General features: G+C 36.5%; 1 protein-coding gene across 1 annotated transcript in view; it reads right to left on the bottom strand.

The window, feature by feature from the left end:
• The window catches only part of NDC80 (NDC80 kinetochore complex component), a 52,979-nt gene extending 38,201 nt beyond the window's left edge, over positions 1 to 14,778 (bottom strand). Inside the window, exons 1-6 of the mRNA XM_065890173.1 lie at positions 14,688 to 14,778; positions 13,033 to 13,142; positions 11,578 to 11,655; positions 8,598 to 8,721; positions 8,321 to 8,493; positions 7,531 to 7,633 (exon numbers count right to left, since the gene is read on the bottom strand). Coding sequence (XP_065746245.1) covers positions 7,531 to 7,633; positions 8,321 to 8,493; positions 8,598 to 8,721; positions 11,578 to 11,655; positions 13,033 to 13,133 — 579 coding nt within the window. The 5' untranslated portion in view covers positions 13,134 to 13,142; positions 14,688 to 14,778. The remainder of the gene's footprint in view (positions 1 to 7,530; positions 7,634 to 8,320; positions 8,494 to 8,597; positions 8,722 to 11,577; positions 11,656 to 13,032; positions 13,143 to 14,687) is intronic.
• Between the last annotated feature and the right edge of the window lie 466 nt (positions 14,779 to 15,244).

Raw genomic sequence — 15,244 nt, 5'->3', positions numbered from 1 at the left:
AAACTCTACAGGCCAGAAGGGAGTGGCATGATATACTTAAAGCGATGAAAGGGAAGAAGCTACAACCAAGATTACTCTACATGGCAAGGATCTCATTCAGATTCGATGGAGAAATCAAAAGCTTTAGAGACAAGCAAAAGCTAAGAGAATTCAGCACCATCAAACCAGCTTTACAACAAATGCTAAAGGAATTTCTCTAGGCAGGAAACACAAGAGAAGGGTAAGACTTACAAACACAAATCCAAAACAATTAAGAAAATGGTCATAGGAACATACATATCGATAATTACCTTAAACATGAATGGATTAAATGCTCCAACCAAAAGACACAGGCTTGCTAAATGGATACAAAAACAAGACCCATATATATGTTGTCTACAAGAGACCCACTTCAGATCTAGGGACACACTCAGATGGAAAGTGAGGGGATGGAAAAAGATATTCCATGCATATGGAAATCAAAAGAAAGCTGGAGTAGCAATACTCAAAGCAGTTAAAATAGACTTTAAAATAAAGAATGTTACAAGAGACAAAGAAGGACACTACAAAATGATCAAGGGATCAATCCAAGAAGATACAACAATTATAAATATAAATGCACCCAACATAGGAGCACCTCAATACATAAGGCAACTGCTAACAGCTGTAAAAGAGAAAATCGACAGTAACACAATAATAGTAAGGGACTTTTAAAATCTCACTTACACCAATGGACAGATCATCCAAACAGAAAGTTAATAAGGAAACACAAGCTTTAAACGACACAATGGACCAGACAGATTTAATTGATATTTATAGGACATTCCATCCAAAAACAGCAGATTATACTTTCTTCTCAAGCGTGCACAGAACATTCTCCAGGATAGATCACATCTTGGGTCACAAATCAAACCTCAGTAAACTTGAGAAAACTACCTAGAGACAAATGAAAATGAAAACATGACAATCCAAAACCTATGGGATGCAGCAAAAGCAGTTCTAAGAGGGAAGTTTATAGCTATACAAGCCTACCTCAAGAAAGAAGAAAAATCTCAAATAAACAATCTAAACTTACACCTAAAGGAACTAGAGAAAGAAGAACAAACAAAACCCAAAGTTAGCAGAAGGAAAGAAATTATAAAGATCAGAGCAGAAATAAATGAAATAGAAACAAAGAAAACAATAGCAAAGATCAATAACACTAAAAGCTGGTTCTTTGAGAAGATAAACAAAATTGAAAAACCATTAGCCAAATGCATCAAGAAAAAGAGGGAGAGGACTCAAATCAATACAATTAGAAATGAAAAAGGAGAAGTTACAACAGACACTGCAGAAATACAAAGCATCCTAAGAGACTACAAGAAACTTTACGCCAATAAAATGAACAACCTGGAACAAATGGACAAATTCTTAGAAAGGTATAACCTTCCAAGACTGAACCAGGAAGAAATAGAAAATATGAAGAGACCGATCACAAGTAATGAAATTGAAACTGTGATTAAAAATCTTCCAAAAAACGAAAGTCCCGGACCAGATGGCTTCACAAGTGAATTCTACCAAACATTTAGAGAAGAGTTAACATCCATCCTTCTCAAACTCTTCCAAAAACTTGCAGAGGAAGGAACACTCCCAAACTCATTCTATGAGGCCACCATCACCCTGATACCAAAACCAGACAAAGATACTACAAAAAAAGAAAATTACAGACCAATATCACTGATGAATATAGATGCAAAAATCCTCAACAAAATACTAGCAAACAGAATCCCAACAACACATTAAAAGGATCATACACCATGATCAAGTGGGATTTATCCCAGGGATGCAAGGATTCTACAATATATGCAAATAAATCAATGTGATACACCATATTAACAAATTGAAGAATAAAAACTGTATGATCATCTCAATAGATGGAGAAAAAGCTTTGGACAAAATTCAACACCCATTTATAATAATAACTCTACAGAAAGTGGGTATATAGGGAACTTACCTCAACATAATTAAGGCCATATACAACAAACTGACAGCAAACATCATTCTCAATGGTAAAAAAGTGAAAGCATTTCCTCTAAGATCAGCAACAAGACAAGGATGTCCACTCTCACCACTATTATTCAACATAGTTTTGGAAGTCCTAGCCACAGCAATCAGAGAAGAAAGAGAAATAAAAGGAATACAAATTGGAAAAGAAAAAGTAAAACTGTCACTGTTTGCAGATGACTTGATACTATATAGAAAGAAGCCTAAAGATGCCACCAGAAAACTAGTAGAGCTAATCAATGAATTTGGTAAAGTTTCAGGATACAAAATTAATGCACAGAAATATCTTGCATTCCTATACACTGATGATGAAAAACCTGAAAGTGAAATCAAGAAAACACTGCTATTTACCACTGCAACAAAGAGAATAAAACACCTAGGAATAAACCTACCTAGGGAGACAAAAGACCTGTATGCAGAAAACTATAAGACACTGATGAAAGAAATTAAAGATGATACCAAGAGATGGAGAGATATAACATGTTCTTGGATTGGAAGAATCAATACTGTGAAAATGACTATACTACCCAAAGCAATCTACAGATTCAGTGCAACCTCTGTCAAATTACCAATGGCATTTTTTACAGAACTAGAACAAAAAAATCTTAAAATCTGTATGGAGACACAAAAGACCCCGAATAGCCAAAGCAGTCTTGAGGGAAAAAAACGGAGATGGAGGAATCAGACTCCCTGACTTCAGACTATACTACAAAGCTACAGTAATCAAGACAGTTAGGTACTGGAACAAAAACAGAAATATAGATCAATGGAACAGGATAGAAAGCCCAGAGATAAACCCACGCACCTATGGTCAACTAATCTACGACAAAGGAGGCAAGGATATACAATGGAGAAAAGACAGTCTCTTCAATAAGTGGTGCTGGGAAAATGGAACAGCTACATGTAAAAAAATGAAATCAGAACACTCCCTAATACCATACACAAAAATAAACTCAAAACGGATTAGAGACCTAAATGTAAGACCAGACACTATAAAACTCTTAAAGGAAAACATAGGAAGAACAATCTTTGACATAAACCATAGCAAGATCTTTTTTGATCAACTTCCTAGAGTCATGGAAATAAAAACAAAAATACACACATGGAACCTAATGAAACTTAAAAGCTTTTGCAAAGCAAAGGAAACTAAAAACAAGACGAAAAGACAACTCCCACAATGGTACAAAATATTTGCAAATGAATCAATGGACAAAGGATTAAAATCCAAAATATATAAACAGCTCATGAAACTCAATACTAAAATGAAAAAATGGACAGAAGACCTAAATAGACATTTCTCCAAAAAAGACATACAGATGGCCAAGAAGCACATGAAAAGCTGCTCAACATCACTAATTATTAGAGAAATGCAAATCAAAACTACAATGAGGTATCACCTCACACCAGTTAGAATGGGCATCATCAGAAAATCTACAAACAACAAATGCTGGAGAGGGTGTGGAGAAAAGGGAACCCTCTTGCACTGTTGGTGGGAATGTAAATTGATACAGTCACTAGGGAGAACAGTATGGAGGTTCCTTAAAAACCTAAAAATAGAACTACCGTATGACCCAGCAATCCCACTACTGGGCATATACCCTGAGAAAACGATAATTTAAAAACAGACTTGTACCACAATGTTCATTGCAGAAGTATTTGCAACAGCCAGGACATGAAAGCAACCTAAGTGTCCATCAACAGATGAATGTTTAAAGAAGATGTGGCACATATATACAATGAAATGTTACTCAGCCATAAAAAGAAATGAAATTGAACTATCTGTAGTGAGGTGGATGGACTTAGAGTCTGTCATACAGAGTGACGTAAGTCAGAAAGAGAAAAATACTGTATGCTAACACATATATATGGAATCTAAAAAAAAAAAAAACAGGTTCTGATGAACCTAGGGGCAGGACAGTAATGAAGATGCAGATGTAGGGAATGGACTTGAGGACACGGGGAGGGGGGAAGGGTACGCTGAGACGAAGTGAGAGAGTAGCACTGACATATATACATTACCAAATGTAAAGTAGATAGCTAGTGGGAAGCAGCTGCATAGCACAGGGAGATCAGGTTGGTGCTCTGATACCACCTAGAGGGGTGGGATAGGGAAGGTGGAGGGAGATGCAAGAGGGAGGGCATATGGGGATATATGTATACATATAGCTAATTCACTTTGTTATACAGCAGAAACTAACACACCATTGTAAAGCAATTATATTCCAATCAAGACGTTAAAAACAAAACAAAACAAAGTCCTAGAAGAAAACATAGGCGGTAAGCTCCCTGACAGTGGTCTTGGCAATGATTTTTTGGGATTTGAGACCAAAAGCAAAGGCAACAAAAGCAAAAATAAACACATGGGACTATATCAAACTAAAAGGCTTCTGCAGAGCAAAAAAGTGATCAACAACATGAAAGGGTAACCTACGGAATGGGAAAAAATATTTGCAAAGCATTTATCTGATAAGGTGTCAGTATCCAATATCCATAAAGAAGTAATACAACAATAGCCAAGAAATAATGAAATTTTAAAAATGGGCAAAGGATCTGAGTATACATTTTTACTAAGATATTCAAATGGACAACAGGTACTCAACATCATGAATTATTAGGGAAATGCAAATCAAAACCACAGTGAAAACCTCATGCCTTTGAGTATGGCTTACATGAAAAGACAAGAAATAAATGCTGGTAAGAATGTGGAGAAAAGGGACCCCTTGTGCACTGTTAGTGTAGTTGTACATTTGTACAACCACCACAGAAAACACTGGTTTCCATGGAGGTTCCTAAAGAAATTAAAACTAGAACTACCACACGGTGCAACAATTCCACTCTAGGTATGTATCTGAAGGAAACAAAATCACTACGCTGAAGAGATTCCTGTACATATATGTTCACTTCAGCATTATTTACAACATGGAAACAGCCTAAGCATCTATTGACAGATAAATGGATAAAGAAAATGTGGTATATGTGTATATATATACACACATACACATATGTACACACAATGGAATACTATTCAGCCATAAAAAGAAGGAAATCCTGCCATTTGTGACAACATGGATGGACCTTGAGGGCAGTACTCTAAATGAAATAAGTCAGACAGAGAAAGACAAATATTACATGATCTCACTAACAGGTGGAATTTTGAAAAAACAAGCCAACAAAAAGAGATCATATTTGTGGTTACCAGAGGCAGGGGGTTAGGGAGTAGGAGAACTGGATAGAGGTCAAAAGGTACAAACTTATAGCTATAAGATAAATAAGTCCTGGGAATGTAATATACAACATGTGTATACACCAAACACTACTGTTTGGTATATCTGAAAGTTGCTAAGAGAGTAGATCATAAAAGATCTCATCATGTGGAAAAAAACCATTTTTCTTCCTTTTTCTTTTTGGCATCTATATGAGATATGGATTTTAACTAAAGTTACTGTGGTAATCATTTGGCAATGTAAGTCAAGTCATTACACTGTACACCTTAAATTTACAGTTCTGTATGTCAATTATATCTCAACAAAATTAAAGAAAAAAAAAAACAAGGGGAAAAGATGGGTTATCCAATAAAAGGTATTGAGATATATGAATGAGCCATTTAAAAAATAAAATTGTCTTTTCTTTAATGTTAAAATAAATTGCAGATGGTTTAAGATTTAAACACAATACAAAGAAGCCATAAAAATACTATGGAAAAAAGCGAAAGCACTTTTTAAAAAACATGGGAGTAAAGGAGACCATCCTAAGTGTGGCTAATTACCTAGGATTCTGTTAAGCGGGAAAGAAAGCATAAGAAACCTATGAATGCTCTCTCATTGATTCTTACATTGTTATAGTGTTCAGTTGCACTACCTCAAGCAAATTAAGATAGGAAGGAGAGGATTTCAATCTATGCCTCCAAGTCTATGTAATGGACTTGGAGGCATCTCAAGAGGTCCCTCCCCGATAGAAGCCAAAGCAGGTACTCCATACAGAAGCTCCTGTATCACTGTGGAAATGCTATCTCCCTAAAACATAACAATGACCTAAGCTGCTTAGGCAAACAAGGGTAAGGTGTTCTAATGACAATAGTGGTATTTGGAGGGAAGAGCAGAGAGGTGGTTACCCAATGTCCACGTGTACCACTGAGGAGAGGCAAACTGAACGTATAAAAGTTATATATAAAGTTCAATAAAACTTAAGTTCTGTTAATGGACTATGGTAGTGGATTTCTACTTCTCTCTTGAAAATTGGTGGTGCTGAATGTACCAGTACATCTCCTGGGTCAAAAGCCATCCCCAGTGTCTGCCTACATTTAGTTATGCGCTTGCTGACGGCCAAGAGAATGTCAGGGGACAGTATTAGTTCTAAGGATTCCAGCACTAAGTAGGACAGGAAACTCAGAAGCTATAGAAGGAAGAGACTACATTAGACTAGGTAACAATGTACATACTTACATTTGCAACCAATTAAAATACAGCACATAAATCAAAAGGATAATGAGGGAAAAACATTTGCACCATATACATAAGAGCTTATTTACCCAATTCAACTCTTTTTGACATACAAAATGGCGATCTTGCAAATAAGATAAAAAAGTCAAAAGACATGAATATGCAGTTATAATGTGCGAATATTCAAGTTTAAAAACAAAAATTGCAAATACAAAAATATTATCTCTTGCTTGTCATGTTGTCAATTATTAAAAACATCGATAAGCTTAATATGTAAGGAGTTCAAATATAAAGGCTTATAGTAATACTAGAAAGAAATAAATATAAAATAGGCCAAAAAAGCACATATAAGCAAGTTATAAGAAATAGCAATGATAATGATAAATCATTCAAAAACATCATCACTTTAATAATATATTAAAACAAACTACATTTCCACCTCCCAAATGGGTAAGAATTTTAAAACAATAATGCCTATCATGTGGGAAAATGGGTATTCTCAGACATTGTTGAGGACCTTTTAACTGGTGCAATTTTTCTGGAGGGAAATTTGTCAATATGTATCAAAAGTTGAAAATATACACATAATTTGCATAGCAAAAACGCACCTTTAAAACTATATCCTAAGAAATGTTTTAAGTTGTTGCCTCTGAGTTGTGGGATTATGAGTATACCAATTTCTGTGTACGCGTTTCTGTATTTTCCAGAACTTTTGCAATGAATATGGACTTTAAATAAAAAGGGAAAGAAAACCAAATTCATGATATGGGGGAAATTCCTACTGACTTATTTTGCTGTGTTTTTTTTTTTTCTGTTTGTTTGTCTGTTTTTGAGCTGTAAAACCTCATGAAAACAAATGATCTCCTTGCCATTGTGATATTTCCTTTCCTCACTTCTGGAATCATATATTAACATTTTGAAGAACTTAAAATAAAAAGTGCTTTGAAAACTGAAAACTGATGCAGATTTTGAGATAATTGGTAAAAGCAAGATTGGGAGAGAAACAGAAATACCCTGAGGTAAAAATAAATCTTTCCTATATATATCATTAAAATGAGAAATCAAATACCTTGATGCAATCTATTAGCCAAACCAAGGCTGCCACAATGTGAGGCCATGTATGAGGGGCCCCCACTGTATACATGGAGCTTTTCGATAATGCAAAAGGATACCTATGAAAAATCAGAAAACATAAGCCAGTATGTTAATTTTGTAAAAATAATGGCTAAATTAAGCAAGAAGTTACATTAAAAAAAATTCCACATATATACCATCAGTCTCGACTTGTTTAGAAGATACTTGTTGAGATTCTCTCCTTCGTCTTCTTACCCTCAAATGGTTTTGTGTATTTTGTTTTATTTCTCTGGAGATTACTTTGTACATATATCCCCTAAGCAGAACTTGATTTACAACCAACATGCTGGACTTCTCTCCTGAAAGATTGTTCCCTCAAATCCAATGTACCCCAAATAAACCACATGTATGTATTTCTCCTCCTCAAATCCACTTCTCCCCGTGTTTATTCTACATAGGCTTTTCTGGACTTTCTTACTCCATTTTCACCAGGCCTTCAATCCTATCTTTTCTGTTTCTATAAAATCTGCAGTAGCTAGCCTATTCTATCTATTCCTCATCACATCAGTAGTTGAGGGCTTTATGATCTATCATCTGTAGTTCAGTAATAATCTCCAAAAAGTTGTTTTTTTTGCCTTTTCAATTTATCTTGCATATGTGGCCCATAGTGACCATCTTAAAATATATTATTTCTCTAACTCAAAATCTTTACACACTTATTGAGTTTCATTCTTTTCTGTGTTCCAACAATCTCTCTAGGCTAATGAGAAATATAACATACAAACCCAAGATCTTTAAAGATTCTTGGAACCTCTTCTTCAAACTTTGTGTCAGGAAGTTCATACGAAGGGCACAGGAAGCCATAAAGAAAAGTGAAGATCTTTAGGAAGTCTTTAACAGAAGGAGCCTGTAGAGATTTCATGGATACACTATATGCATAACCGTTTTCTGAAAGAAACTATAATAATTTTTATGAAACATCAAACATTTTACAATAGGAAAATTATTGAAGAATACTTAAGAAAACACTCACAATTTCGAATGGTTAAGATTATAAAATACCTCACAGAGCTGTCGAATACATTGCTGAATGAATGCTTTGTCATTAAGTGGTCTTGGGTCCTTGATTTTTTCAGAAGTGGAAAATATACCAAATTGACTATTCCGGGATCCATGTCCACTAGTTCTGTAAACATATTTTTAAAAAGTCAGTCAAAATTATTTCCTTCTGTGGTCAAGCCTAAATTATTTCAAGGCAATTTTATATTTTAACATCAGCACCAAACATTAAAGTTCAATTCTTTGGTTTTTATTTAACTAAGATTTCTCTTACTCAAAGCAGAGAAAAAAAGAGCAAATAATGAAGATCAAAGTATAAAATGAGGTGGGAAGAAAAGTACACTTCTGGTGCCCTGCATTACTAACACATACATCATCCTCTAAAACTGTGCATTTTGAGTCCACTAGGTCTTCTGTACCAACTGTTCTCCAGGTCTATTCAATAACCCAGATCCTTTCAACAACCTACTTGCCCCTCCATGATTGCTCCTTCATTTCCAACTGCTTTATTTACCATTATTTATTGCAGGAAAATTTGAGATGTTGAAAGATTGTGCTTTTTTTCATAAACGTTATTGTGTCATGCAATATTATGTATCTGATTGTTATTTACCATAAATATATGTTGCTACTTTTTAGTCATTAATAGCTATAGCATATATGCTCCATCTTAAGCCCCTCCTCTCAAAATAAAACATCATTTGTTTAAATCTTTATAATGGTTTCTTTTGCTTCTCTTTGTGGCCCAATTTACCTAACCATTGTAGTTTATTAAATATCCTCGGGACAATACTTTTCCTTTTTGGACAGATGCCACAAAACTGAGTTACAATGAACACTGCTGTAATGTCTGAACTCTGTTCATCAAAACAATTTCTCCCTGCATGTTTACTTGCTGCTTTCAAGTTCTCTCCTGACCAGGATCTAAAAGTTCTTTACCTTGGGCTCTCTGATGCCACTGCTCTGATTAACTAGCTAATTAGCTAATTCTTCCCCTGAGAATTTGCTATTTGAGATACACTTTTCTACATACTGCTATTACTTAATCTTTAATTTTTTTTTTTTACTAGGAAAGAATACACGTATAGACTCAGCTCTTATTCTACACAAAACTGTACTAATAGATAGCTTTCCAAATTATAAAAGAATTTCCCAACCAATCAAAATACTGTATCATTCAACTTGTAGTTTAAGGGAATAGGGTCTAGAAGCAGAGTCTGGTTAAAAATTCTGTCTCTGTTACTAGTTGTATGACCTTGGGTAAACTATTTAACCTCTGTGCTTTAATTTCCTAATGTCTAAAATGAAGACAATAACAGTATCTACACATAGGGCAGTTCTGAGGATTGATTAAAAGAGATATAAAATAGCACTTTTCTGGCTTACAAAAATGCTCAGCAAAAGTTAGATTTTATAATCATTAGCATCAGTATCTCTGACATTCAGCTCTGAGATGAAAGTTACATTACAAAAATGCCTTAAGATTTTTTATCAACTAGAATAAACACCAGAAACAGTTTAACTTGGGTTCATGACAAAGACTTTTCATAAGGTAACAAATATGTCATCTCTAAATATTTTCAAAATATAATTAAATAAACATTTGTTTTAAAACAAAGTTATATTTTGTTTTTGGTGAGATGAACAGTTTCTCTATTTTGGAGTTGGAAATTTCTTTAAAAAATTAACTTTATTGAGGTATAATTGCTTAGAATAACATGCACCTGTTTAAAGCATACAAGTTGATGAGGTTTGACAATATTTACACCTGTGTAATCTCTACCACGATCAAGATATTAAACATTTCCATCATCTCAAATCTTATCCCACTTACCAGTCAATCCTTACCCTACCCCCAGCCTAGGCAACTACTGATCTACTCTAGACAGTGGTTCTCAAAGTGTGCCCTAGGGGATCGAGAAGTCAAAACTATTTTCCCAATAAAATTAAGATTTTTTTCACACCTTTCATTCTTATTCTTTCGTTGAGTGTACAGTGGAGTTTTCCAGAGGTTGGCTACATGACGTCGGATATTATAACAGACTGAATTCCGAGGCAGATATGAGAATTCAGCTATCTTCTATTAAGCCAGACATTAAAGAGATTTGCAAAAATATAAATGTCACTCTTCTTACTGAAATAGTTTTATTTTTAAAAAATTAAAGCATTTTATATTAACATGTAATGGGTTACTGTTATTTTATTTTACTTTTTTTTTAATATTTACTTATTTAATTAATTTATTTGGCGGCTTCGGGTCTTAGTTGCAGCACGCAGGATCTTTGTTGAAGCATGGGGGATCTTTTGTTGCGATGTGCGGGCTCTTCATTGCAGCATGCAGGCTTCTCTCTAGTTGTGGCGTGCAGGTTTTCTCTTCTCTAGTGGAGGTGTGCGAGCTCAGTGGTTGTGGTGCGTGGGCTTAGATGCCCTGCCGCATGTGGGATCTTAGTTCCCCGACCAGGGATAGAACCCGTGTCCCCTGCATTGGAAGGCGGATTCTTTATCACTGGATCACAAGCGCAGTCCTGGGTTATTGTTATTTTAAACTGAATTAATATGTACTAATTTTTTTCCTCAGTTTTATTTTCTAATATAGTTAATATCAACAGATACAGCCCACAAGATAAAAGCTCTTTGGAGTCCTTAATATTGTAGTAAAAAAAAGTCTTTGGCTAAGATGTTGGACTAGATGATGGTTCCTAATTTTAAAATGCTATGATTCCATAGTATGTGAAAGCTATGTGTAGAATTTTCAATCAAGTATTCACTTGTAACAATGAAATAGTGGTCTAAATGTGCTGATATATCTCAGCATAACCTAAAGCAAATATAACCATTTTAACCATTTAAAACAGAGGAAAACTAGATTATAACCTTCTCTTGAAAGGGACCATGCCATCTAATTTTTTGTACTTTGACAGCATCTAGCTCAATGCATAGCTATAAGAATCCCTTCCATTAGAATTAATAAAAAAATCATTACCTTTTACCAAATACAGAGACTTTTCTTTCAGATGTGGGTTTGTTAATACTCAATTTTCCAAAGGTTGATTTCTCTTTGCTTTAAGAAAAGGAGAAAAACAAACTCTTTAAATAAGTGGAAAAATATTAGTTCAAGAAACTTTTGTAAATACATTGGAACCAACCCCTCTTCCTCATTACTTATAAGAATAATTCAAAATCGTGAAAATTTTTAGCAGTAATCATAGCTATCAAAAATAGGATAGGTTTACAACATAGTATGAGTTTTAACACTAAAATGTTAAGAAAAAAGGAGGAAAAATCCCCATATCTACATTGTAATTTTAATTATCCTAAAATATGTACATTTATGGATAACAACTTCAAAGGAAAAGAAATAACTTAAAAATAGATATTTTCAATCATAGAATGATAGCCACATTTAAAATTTTTTATTTTGAGGCTCACTCTTTATTAGACTGCAGCTACACTTAAGAACATACATTATGTCAATTACAGACCAGAAACATTGACAAAGGCAACCTTTTAGCTTTGAATGCAATTCAAGGCACAAATCTTTTGGAGTAGTAATGTGCAACAGTACAAAACATTTCTCTGATTTCAGAAGAAAAAAATGTATAAATATTTCAAATTTCTAAAAGTAGCAGAGGCTCATACTATGTAAACCCAAGTAACTTAAGAACAGTTAGCAAGTAACTTGTACCTTGGTAATAGAGAAGGAATGATAGCACTCAACATGGTTACAAATAGCCTTCTCTTAATTGTAAGAAATTCATTCATAGGGAAAAATTAGTTTATGATTTTAAGTTCTTTTTTCCCTCTCATTTTATTTTTTATTAAAAAAATTGAAGTCCAGTTGATTTACAATGTTTCAGGTGTATGGCAAAGTGATTGAGATACACACACACACACACACACACACACACACACATACTTTTTCAGATTCTTTTCAATTACAGATCATTAAAGGATATTGACTATAGTGACAGCAAGTTCTTTGGGGCACCTTTTTTTTCCAGTGAATCCTGAGGAAATAGTTTGGAGAAGTGGTGTTCTGTAGGCTGCTACTAAACTGCAGCTAATTGTCAGGGCAAATAATACCTTTCATTGAGAACTATGCTAGTTGGATACACCTCAGTAAATAGTTACAGCAGAGAACCTGCTCAAACAAGCAGCTCTACAGTAAAGGAGGAAAATAAATGAGTGGAAGAGTGCTGAAAAGGAATTAGCAGTCCCTCAGGGATTGCCTAGCAAAAGACGTGTCTTTGGAGATTTAACTATCAAATGAGATAAAACACAACACCTAGTAACATGCCCATTTTTTGGCCTTCACTGACTCCAAATTAGGTACCACTGAGAACAGATAAGATTCATCACAATATGACTCATACTACATCTTTGTATTAACCTCCTTTACAGATTTCTTTGCCAAAGACAATAAGGCATAGGTACTCACGTTTGAGGGGTATGGAGGCCTGGTTTATTTAAGTCCTGGGATCTTAATTCCTGCATAGAGAGGCGGCCAGCACCACCGGTAGAAAATGAACTGCGTTTCATGTTTATGACCTGCATTCACGAATTTGGTAATGAACAAGTCTTTCCAGACACAGATGGTACATTAAGCAACAACAATTATCTTTACCCTCAAACAGAAGGGCAGCCAAGTTTCACTGTTTTTTCAAGATAATCTTTCCCGGTCTATCTTTGCTTGTTCATGTAAGGTGAAGTCCTAATTTGCAGGGAACATCTATCTATTTAACTCCATTTAAAAATACTCAACACAGGGCTTCCCTGGTGGCGCAGTGGTTGGGAGTCTGCCTGCCGATGCAGGGGACACGGGTTCGTGCCCTGGTCCGGGAGGATCCCGCGTGCCGTGGAGCGGTTGGGCCTGTGAGTCATGGCCGCTGGGCCTGCGCGTCCGGAGCCTGTGCTCCGCGTCGGGAGAGGCCACGGCAGTGAGAGGCCCGTGTACCGCAAAAAAAAAAAAAAAAAAAAAATCAACACACATAAACACTTACTAACTGCCTACCATGTACAAGGGAGCGTGAAAGCAATGCAAACAATACAAAGGTGAATAAGGTATGATTCCTACCTTCACAGGGTATTTATGGTAGTTAAACTCCTAAATCCTAACTCAGACCACATCACCACTGTTGGCTGTGCCTATTTCAATGGGAAGTCAGAGGCTACTGACAAGAACTACCTCTGATGTTTCATTTTCTTTGGTCTTGGAGCAGAGCTATTCAGTTTTCTTTTCCTAATGTCCATCTCCCCTGCTCTGTCCTTAACCTATTGTTTCCCATTTACATTATTCAATTACTGCCCCTCGTGCTTCAATCTCCCTCTCATCAAGGATAAATTATCTAGTCTAAAGACTGTTTCCATTTTCTCAGACCACATTCACATCTCATTCCCTTCCCATCTACTGAAACGGTTGCCTCCTGAGATACTCATGACTGACAAATCTTTTGATCCTATCTTAACTCTGAGGCATTAGACACTATACACCTAGCCCTTCCAGGTCCTGCCCTGGTTTCCAAGAAAGTGGACATCTGTGGTTATCCTTTTACTTCTTGGGGCTCGCCTTTGTCTTTTAAACTGATTACACTCTTTACTTCTTTGTTTGGCTATTTCTTATTCAGTATACGCTTCTGATCTATTAAACTTTTCCACTCTCACCTATCTGTCCACTCCCAATCTCCACTTAAAATGTACTCTTAAAATCTGAGGTTAAGACTTTCAGATGTACTCCTTACACGGCCACCAGGATGTTACACTAGTATCTCAAACGCACCATAGCAAACAGTTCTTCATCTCGTCCTTCCTCTCCCTGCTCCCATCCATTCTTCCCCTTTTCTTCTCTCCATGTCCTCTTCACCCCACCGGTGTCACCTTGCCCTTCCCCTTCTCCCTTGGAAAATCACTGCCATAAGAAATTTATTGGACTCCGGGAAACTAGCGCCTAGAACAGATGGGGCCCGGGGGCCGGTTACAACAGCAAACACCAAAACGTCTCTCCTCAGGGCCCGTGAATCTAACTTTTTGGCGCCCTGGCGTTCTCCCTCTAGCCCAGTGCTGCCGGAACAAAATTAACGCAAAGTCATTAGTCACCTTTCTTCCAGCTTCCCGATACGACGCAGGGACCGAACTGCTGAAACCGTGCTATTGCCCGCTAGACAAAACGTCAGCCGCCAAAACACAACCTCCTTCCTCCACCCGCCGGCGCCGTTCGAATTTTAAAATCTCCGGCGTCGCTGACGTCATCGCGCACGACATGCGCGCGTGCGCAATTCTCGGGCGCCGCTCGTCGCCGGAACTCTGCGTGTTGGTGAAGTGCCGCCGCCTCACGGGCGCGCTCGGGCGTGTTCCGGCAAGCTGTAAGCGTCCTCTGAGAAGTCTGGTCCGACCATTAAATTTAGCTGTGAACGCCCAAGCGCTTTACGTCCCTGAGTAGCGAGCAGAGCGCTCCAGGCAGCCCTTGAAACGTTTTTTCCGTACAGCAACATGGCGGCTCCCGTTGACTGTTAGAAAAGGAGATTTGTTTTTTCCTTTGCCCTGAAAGGAGTGTCTTTGAGGACCACTGTTTAGATGGGTGCTGTTTCATGAAGCAAGTCTGGGAAGGCGGGGTGCACTTTTCTGACAAGGGAGGCGGCGAGGTAGGAGATAGT

This window comes from Phocoena phocoena, chromosome 13 (genome assembly GCF_963924675.1).
Source record: "Phocoena phocoena chromosome 13, mPhoPho1.1, whole genome shotgun sequence".
Taxonomy (NCBI): domain Eukaryota; kingdom Metazoa; phylum Chordata; class Mammalia; order Artiodactyla; family Phocoenidae; genus Phocoena; species Phocoena phocoena.
The sequence above is the reverse complement of the archived record's forward strand: the minus strand, read 5'-3'. Positions and strand labels throughout refer to the sequence as shown.